We start from the raw sequence: 9714 nt of genomic DNA on the forward strand, positions 1-9714 counted from the left end.
TACATAATGTATAGAGAACGAACACAACTTATAGCGTTCTTTCTAGGAATTGTTTTGCACGGCTACAATTTCGATTCCGATTTCTTTCGATCGAGTACAGTGTTTTTTGTGGCATGCGCCTTATGGAGCTTACAAAAAGAACGAGGATTACCTAATTGCACTACCTAAAATACGCACTAACTTCATAGATTTTGAATACTTAATTAATCTGACCTCAAAAAATGGTTGTGTTTTCAGAACGGGGATGTGTTCTTGCACCTAAAATCGTTAATTAACATTACGATACAGAATTTATTTTCAAAAGATTCAAGAAGTAACAGTTTTATTAGGTATAAAGTGGCAAACATTAATTGCCACTTTATACCTAATAAAACGTGTTCATATTCGTGTAGACGCGCTCTACGGTTGGTTACGTTGGCTGTATGCAGTCTTATAATGTTTGAAGTTTATAATATGCTAGTGGTCTTAGTTCCATAATAATCAAAACAATCAAACGCTATATGATATACAGTCTAAATGCAGTAGTAAATTTCACATTAAAAATATTTAATGAAAATAATGTTTATTCAACAAATAGTCATTTTTATCTGGAAAAAAAATCGTAATATTTTATTTTATCATTATGAGATATTTACCTTTACTTTTATTAAAAAAACTCAAACAATATCTTGTTAAGCTGTCCTATACTGATACAGAAAACATTCTTATTGTACAAAAATAGTATAGATATAAATTTGTTAAGTAAAATTAATTATTTAAATAACGTTTAGATGTAAAAGGAAGAGACTGGCTGCCCACAACACAGGGAATCCTAGTGTGGGGGGCAGTGCACTCTACTTTATAGAAACATTAATGTTTTTGTGTCTAATAATAGTTCTTTCTTTCTTTCTTCTTTCTTTCTTTCACCTGGTTCCTATCACAGTCTGTTCTTTTCTGCATATTACTTTTACAAAATAATGTCGATGTTTCACATATGCCAGGCGTCCCGTTACGGCTTACATTTTTTTATTAAAAATATTAAAGATTTTTAATATATATTAGGTCACTGTAGGTTGTTGTGACCTACTTTGTACGGTAGAAGAACGATACTAGGTTTTTTACAAATTATGTTTTGATGCATATTTTGCATCTCATTGGGTTTTGTCTAACGTCTTATGATTTCAGGTAACTTATATTTCTTTAACATTTCTGCATTCCATTATATTTCACATATAATTTAACACTCACACATTGAAGGAAAAATAAATCACGAAGCAGAAATGAGGTCCAGATCTAAAAGGTTTACGCGCCACATTTTTTTTAAATTAGGCATTGTCGGATTCGTTGGAAAATAATATTTATAAACAAAATATTTTCCGTTTAGAAACTCTTGTACATTTGAGTAGAATGTATTCTCATTTCACCGTGAGCTTCTGTAAAGTTAGGTCACTGTGGAATACGCCGAAAGCATTCGACAAATTGCGAATCAAATTTTATTCGAGCTCAAAAGGTATTTCATGAGAGCGTTTCTAGTGATTCCATGTAAATTGTATCACTGCAGCATTGGTAAGATAAGAAATTAAACAATTTACTGTTACATACATAATAGAATTAGAATTTTACAATAAATAGCTATTACGTCGTGTATTAACTTTATAACTATTTTATTTAAAAAATCAGTGGCGCTACAACCTCTTTAGTACTTGGCCTCAGATTTTTGAATATATTTCATGATCATTTTTTTAAATCTAATAGGCGATCGGCCTCCAGTGCCTGACACACGCCGTCGACTTTTAGGGTCTAAGACATGTCGGTTTCCTCACGATGTTTTCCTTCACCGTTCGATTAAATGTTAACTGTAACCACTAGTTAAGAAGCAGTAATTAAACAAGGTACATAAACATACTCGAATTGTCGATGTAAAATATCCGTAATAATAAAACCAAGTACTTAATTTAAGGCTTTTGTATCGGAACTAAACCCTAAGGTTAAAAGGCACTTAAATGGCGAAATATGATGGCCCTCACAAATAGAACAAGGCCAACAAACTCCAGTCTAATTAAATTAACAAACGACTTCAACCAACTTCTCAAAGAAAATTTGAATTGCAGACAAAATTAATTAATTCATTTTGAATTTGTTGACGAAGATAACAGTGAAATCAATATATTTAGTTTTGTCATTTCGCAACACTTCGACATCACTACGCTATTATATCTGATGCCTTATTTGTTTCTTAAGATAAGATACATCTCTATACAGTTAAAATATAAAAACAAATACATAGGACATTACCATAAAAAGTTTTACTGATAAAAAATAAAATACAAAGCAAACCAAATAAGATACAAGATTACTTGTAAGATTACTGTAAAGAGGCTTGCAGAACCCAATGTCGGTGCAGAGATGTCGCAGGAACATTGTTATGAGTTTAGGAAGATCTGAATAAGTTAGTTCTTGAACGCATATTTTTCTTATAGTGAGACAATCTATCAAATTATGCCTAGTACCTACTCAAAGAAAGTAAGTTATTATAGTTATATATTAACGATTGGGCAGATAACATTCCTAAGCTTTCTTAAGAGAAATGAAACTAAAAACAAAGAATATCAATTGGAAATTCATTTATTTTTATATTGTTAGGAGACTATGTGCGATTTTGTTTATTATGACTAAGACCACTAGCAATTTTATAAACTTCAAACAATATAAGACTGAATACAGCCAACGTATCCACACTTAACGTACTAACACAAGTTATATAAAAGTCTAATGTCAAATATTAAAAAAAATGTTACAATCGCAATCAAATATTTATTTATTTATTTATTTATAAGAAGATTTACAGCACAATACAAAAATAAATGAATATATACATAACAACATGGGCCAATTAAAAATCTTCACAAATAGTTCATTTTATATAAATATATATAACAAGAAGGTACCTAAACATATCAAAAAAAAATTTAGTGTTTAACAAAACAATAACAATAAACAGAAAAACAGAATTCAATTTATTGACAATGAAAATGAAAATGAAGTCAATACATTTCATTCATCCTAGTTAAAATAATTTTGTACCAGAGCTCTCCTTGCTGCCTCCACACTCCAAGCGAACATATCAATGTCCACCGTTGAGTTATTAAATTTGTTTTTTTATAATATGTGAAACTTCATAGAAAAAAACATTATTATTATGTAATACAAATAAAAGAGACACAAATTAAACTAATCATAATCATTGAAATCCAGTAAACTCTCAACAGTCTTTTCACAGATGAAAGAAAAACTTTTATCACACCACACGTCATTCAATGTCGAAGACGTGAACATTGATCCACAGTACTCGCCTGGAAACGCTGAATCTGGTTGACCTGTTTCAAACACATCATACCCAGCCTCTTGTAACGTTTGACCTGTAAATCAAAAATATAAACCAAACGAATTTCAATACCAACTGGAAATATGGAGATCTCGTAAGTAGCCTTTCAAGTGAAAATATTTACTGCTTTTAATAACACTATATCAATAATGTTTTTTTCAACCAAAGTAATTTATGGCTACAAGTATTTATGTGTGTTCTGTGTTTAACCACTACCAAATTCTAGTTTTTTTTATTGAGTATGTTGTCTTTGGAAAGTGTTAATACTGGTCAACAAAACCTACCATGTATGGTTGTCCAAACACCGCGTTCTCCCCAATCGTGGAACCCCATGAAGATAGTGTTAAATTGAATACTGCCAGGTGCCTGCATCTCGCAGAGGTTCTTTAATAGATCGGCTTCTTTTTTACTGTTGATGATAGCTAGATGTCCACCCTCAGCTGCACACGTCATGAATGCACGCGTCCAATTTCGTTTATCTAAGTGAAACTTGTAACAACTTCCAGTTTTTGAATTCAGTAGGTATCCTGAAATTAAGTTGCTGGTATATGTCTTGAGCAATGTTGGTCTTATCGACGATTTTCTATCCCCGGCTCTGCACTAATGGACTTTCTGTCAGTGTATAATAATAATAATGAAAATATAAAAATATAAAGTCTTTATTCATTTTAAGTATATTTTCTTTTCAAAGTGTAAGATTTGGAAACCCTTTTAAGTAAAAAAATATCTGTGTTAGGGTTCCCAGCTCTTCCATAACAAACTTAATTACTTAAAATAATGACATTATTAAACCTATTTTTTTAACTGTTTCCTCATTATTTTTCTTTTTTGAACCGTTATCATCACACCTGAGTGTTTGAGTAAGTGTGTGGTGTAAATGTGTGAGAGAGTGAATGAGTGAGTGAGTGAGTGAGTGAATGAGTAAAGTGTATTTACATCGCCAGTCTCAGCAGCTCTAACACTGCATAAGGCGTGTTCATAAGCCAGTCTTTTATTAGGGTTTTTAGATTGTAGGCGGTGAGAGGATAGATGTTAAGCAGCCTATTTAATTTATTATAGTGTGCGCGTTTAAAATTCGATAGATGCAGAGGAAAACATCCTAAGGGATCCGTGTTGTTGTTCGTTCAAATATTCGAATGAAACAGATACAAAAATCTAAGACCCAAACCTAACAAGTTTGTTTTTATTTTTTCTATGTCTAGACTAAAGAATATTAATTGAGCCGTTCTTATACAGAACGTTAATTGCGATGGTGCTTGATATGTTATTGATTAAAATAAAATAATATAGTCATTTATTTTTTATAAATGATTTCAACAAGCTGCAAAAAACAAAGTATGTAGAAGATAATAAACCAGAAAGATAATATGCACCTGTATCAACAGTCCCACATTCAGTTAAAATAACTTTTTCTGAACGTTTTCTGTAGCAAATATATGGAAACACCTCGTCACAGTTGATATCAGCTATGGTACCATTTCTAACCATCACGATACAGCTCTCATTATTTTTCTCATTGTCTGGCTCCATTGGCATCCACTGAACCGGCATCTTGTCTAGGGGAACACCTGCAATAGAAAAAATATCTTTTTTCTTTAAAATTATTCTGTAAAATAATTTCATATTTACATGCTGTGTAAATTAGGAATTCTTGTGAAAAAGAATGATGCTATATATTATAGTACAATGTTTAGACTAGGGGACAGATTGTTAAAAAGTATAAAATTATTTTTAAAGTATTAAACTTACGCTGGCCATAGACAGACCGCATGTTGCAGTCGAGACCGACTGTTGCTGTAGATCGATCGCATTGAAGTCGCACACGACTTCAACACGACCGCAGAACGACTGCTCCGACCGCTTTGGAACTGCACGAGCGTTCCGTGTATAGCGGATATGAATTTAGTATGGAAATAGCAGATCGCCGTGCAGACGGTCTCGGCTGCAACATGACGTCCGTCTGTTGCCAGCGTTAGGGCCGTCGTACAACCAGTCCAATTGACGGACAAACCCTCCACCGTTCCTAATCAACCGATAGTACTTTAGTGCGTAGAGTCTATTCCGTTTCCATCAAAGCACTGTCGGTAGACGTAAAAGCTGCAACGTTGTATCCCACATGTATTTTGATTGATATTCTTTTAGTATTTAAAGGACCCCTTATCGACGTTTCCTTTTTCGTTCTTGCTCAAAAGCCTCTTTAAAGGTAACACAGCGTTACGTTACCTTACGGCACGTAACTACTGCAATTGGTTTCATTAAAAACATAAATATCAAACAACACAACCAATTCGACTTAGGGTCCTTCAAGAAAAGAGCGTACAAATTCTTAAAAGGCCGGCAATGTACTCGCGAGCCCTCTAGCATCGAGAGTGTCCATGGGCGGTATCACTTATCAGCTAAGCCTCCTGTCCGTTTGCCCCCTATTCTATAAAAAACTCTGTAAATGCCAATCGCAGAAACTGACTAGACGCGTAATCTGTCAGGTCTATTTTGACCGAATAGACGCGACGGATTGTACACTCGACGCATTTTCAGTTATATATGAACTAGCCCTTAAGTATTGGCACGTGGAAAAAAGTCTATTGGTTCAAAAAACTTCTTGGCTGCAAATTCACAGAATTGGTCATCTATGCGTATTAACGTTAATTACAATTTTTGTATAACACTTATTTACCATCAACTGAATGAAAGTCTCCTTTGGAGAATTTTGCGTGTGTGCCTGTAAACACACCGGATATCTCAGCCCTAGTATTTTTCATGGTCAATTTCATTACCTCCACTAGGTTAATTGTATTTGGTGAACACAGTATTGCTCCTAAAATAAAAAAGATAGCATTTTATTATTTTCCTGATATTCACACATAGGCATCTACAAAATCACTCGTTCTAGAAAAAGAAGATAGGAACAACACCTAAGTTAATTCAATATTGATTTTGTGCTAATTCTAGAGTCAAAACTTAGTTGTGTAGTAAAACATACATCTCGATTAAATTCAATTTTTAAGTATTTTTTTTAAAGTAACTTAACAATTAAAAAATAATTGTTGAATTTTTATCACCTTTATTCTCAATTCTCAATAATTATTTTTTAATATGGACAAAGTCTTAAAGGCCATCAATTTAAAAATTAAATTGTTCCAGTTATTATATCCTTATCCTTTATTACATTTAAAACAAAATAATACTAGCCAAAACTTTGAAGAACTAGGCCTCATATTTGTGTATCCGATTCGAGATCATTTAATCTTTTAACAGACTAGTAGTTGATCACGTTTCTTTTTTTGTCAATTTTTCTGTGCCTAAGACATACTGGGTTTTGACAATTTTTTTATTCATCGCAAGCAAGTGTTAAACGTCATATATAGACAATAGTTATAGCACAGCCGGGGTTCGAACTTTCAATCTCAGGGATGGGAGTCGCACGCTGAGGCAAATAATATATCTTAATGAATGTTTACTTTAATGATTTAAACACCCGAACTTTAGTATTCTTTAAGTTTATATCTGAATATAAATTATATTGAAATTGACACGTGTGTACCTTCTAGTTGGCATCTTAACCTGGCTTCATCCCAGGTAGCAGGAACTTGGTGTAATTTTATCCAACCGTCAACTTCCGTCACGAATTTATAATCATAGCGGTATTGACGACATTCTGAAAATAAATAGAAACATTTTATATCAACAACCTGCCGGAAATTATCGTTTAGAATACGTAGGTAGAATATTCAAAACGATCTTTATAATCTTATCCACTCTCCTCTTATTCATAAAACACTTATAATAAGTAATTGCACTCTTTTCTTGAAGTACTTTATCGTAAATAATGAACATGTAGTCGCATGTATTTATTTTATAAAAAAAGATTTTTTGGGCGTTACCAGTTAAGATTCTAACACAGCAAGTTTTGTACTAACAAAATACTTATAACGAATTGAGTGAGTAAAGTATAAATCATAACGCGAATTAATTTTAGTGGTTGTTGGTGTATGGATATCTTCAGATTTATATTAAATGAAACACTTTGTTTGAAGTTGGGTAAAAACTAGCTTTCATTGCTTAAAACATGAGCTTATTGCTAAGATTACATTAGGAGTAGTGGGACTAGAGTGCGGTGAAGGGATGCTGGAGTAACGAAAAAGCAAACTTGGCTTAACTAAGGGTTCATAAATCTAAGTAACACTTATTATTGGAATCTTTAATTTAAAATGTAGAGAATCTGTGAGAAAAATTTTTTAACATTTTTTGACATTTTTAACATTTTGTTTACGCTTTTAATAATTATTAACTACAATAAATATATTGACTACGTAACTTATCTACTGTTAGGTTACATAACTCGCGAATCGAAAATTTTTGATAAAACTGTCGATTTGTCCCTTATATTGAGGACATTCAATACAAATAAAAATCTTACCACAAATATTAAAAACTAGGAAAAAGGCAACACATAATTTTGTTCCCATTTCAATGATCACCACCCACGAACTACAGATAATGAATGACAACTAAAACAATAATAAAGTCCTTTATTTAATAATAATTGTGGTTAAAGTCGGATGCGGTAAGGTGACGCGAGTATTATCAACCAAATTTGCTTCCTAACTTTTTTTTATCAAATTCAACTGAATTGTAAACTAACAATAACATCTAACATGGAAAGTCATTTTTTTTAATAAACTAATCAGCTATTGTCAAATGGGAAAAATTGATATTTCAAAAACAACTTATTGGAGTATACCTCATTAAAGTAGGATGGATAACTACTGTTTCGTAGTAGATAAACGCACGAAATTCAGACAAACACACACATAATTGGATGGTTGGGTGCCGAGACAGGGCTTGTAATTTTTTATTTTATTTACATAAATACATTTATTATCCTTTCAGACATGTATGTACTTCTGTTCATGTTCTTATTTTCTACCTTTGTTTATTTATTGGTTTTATTCATTATGACACACTTATTGTAAAATATTAAATTAATTAAACATAATTTCATGGAAATAATGTATGTCTTGATATATTTCCCACTCAGAGAAACATCTAAGGACGAGTTCGTTTATTTTTTCCACTTTTTTCGAAGTTTTGGCAAAAACAACTGAATGAAACAGTTGTATGGCTCTATTGGGCTAATTTAATGAATAAATAATTCTTATAATTTACTATAGATTTTTCGTCGCTGAGATTTTTAAGTCAGAAGATTTAAATTATCTGTGTTGTTTACTGTGTACACATAAAATTCCACTTTATGTGTAATGTAACACCACACAGACAACCAAATTTTTTTGTCAGAAAATCCTATGCATATCAATATCTGTCGGATTTGGATAACAAAAATTCAAATATGTAGTTTATAAAAATCCCAAGCTCCACTAAAAAAACAAAAGACATTTCAATTTTACATTGGCCTTCTCATAAGGTAATGAATAAAACAAAATCATTAAATCCTTGAATGAATACGCTTAATTAATATAAAAGCTAATTATGACGGAAAGTAGAATTATCGTTAATCCAATGAGCCTGACTCGAAATTAGAGATTATTTCGAAGATTTTGAATCGCGAGGCACGGAACGCGCATCTAAATTAATCAGGTGACTTTTGCGTCTTAATTCTGAAGCTTCGTAAATTTACTGGAAATTCGGTTTACTAAAACGCGATGGTAATATTTTTTTTTTATAGAATAGGGGGCAAACGGGCAAGAGGCTCACCTGATGTTAAGTGATACCGCCGCCCATGGACACTCTCAATGCCAGAGGGCTCGCGAGTGCGTTGCCGGCCTTTTAAGAATTGGTATGCTTTTTTCTTGAAGGACCCTAAGGGTCTGTTTCACAATGTCCGGATAAGTTCCAAATAAGCTATTTATTACTTATTGGTAGGATAAACGCTATTGTTTCACGACTGTCAGATAGCACTATACGTCATGAAACGCGAAGTATCTTATTAGGAACTTTTATGTGTTGCATAGCTATTTGGATATCCATACATTGTGAAACAGGCCCTAAGTCTAATTAAAATAGAATGACGTTTTATTTTGAATTTACGATATTCATATTGTAATGTTTACACATCATCACATAAAACAGGCATTCAACTGAGCTAAGCTTCTAATAACAACGCTTAATTATATCTTTAATTAAAAATAAAAAAAAATCTTAAATTATTTTATTTACAAACATTTTAAGAAGTGAAACATTTTCTCTAATAGAACTTCCTTTTTTTTAAATCCAGTTTCTATAAAATATATGAAAGATTACCTATATTTCTTATTCTATAACATTTTAGAAGTCATGCGGTCAACAACCTTTCACCGCGGATAGTTTTTCAGTTCCACCAATTCCGATTACAA

At 32.2% G+C, this 9714-nt stretch overlaps 1 protein-coding gene across 1 annotated transcript; it reads right to left on the reverse strand.

The window, feature by feature from the left end:
- Nucleotides 1-2973: 2973 nt before the first annotated feature.
- Nucleotides 2974-7859, reverse strand: LOC110999535 (C-type lectin domain family 4 member E). The gene is made up of 6 exons (XM_022268631.2): nt 7782-7859; nt 6906-7019; nt 6039-6179; nt 4738-4932; nt 3649-3891; nt 2974-3398 (listed from the first exon to the last, which is right to left on the reverse strand). The coding sequence occupies exons 1-6, from the start codon at nt 7828-7830 to the stop codon at nt 3211-3213; spliced, it is 930 nt and encodes a 309-aa protein (XP_022124323.2). The 5' UTR covers nt 7831-7859; the 3' UTR covers nt 2974-3210.
- Between the last annotated feature and the right edge of the window lie 1855 nt (nt 7860-9714).

Source organism: Pieris rapae, chromosome 17 (genome assembly GCF_905147795.1).
Source record: "Pieris rapae chromosome 17, ilPieRapa1.1, whole genome shotgun sequence".
Lineage (NCBI taxonomy): Eukaryota > Metazoa > Arthropoda > Insecta > Lepidoptera > Pieridae > Pieris > Pieris rapae.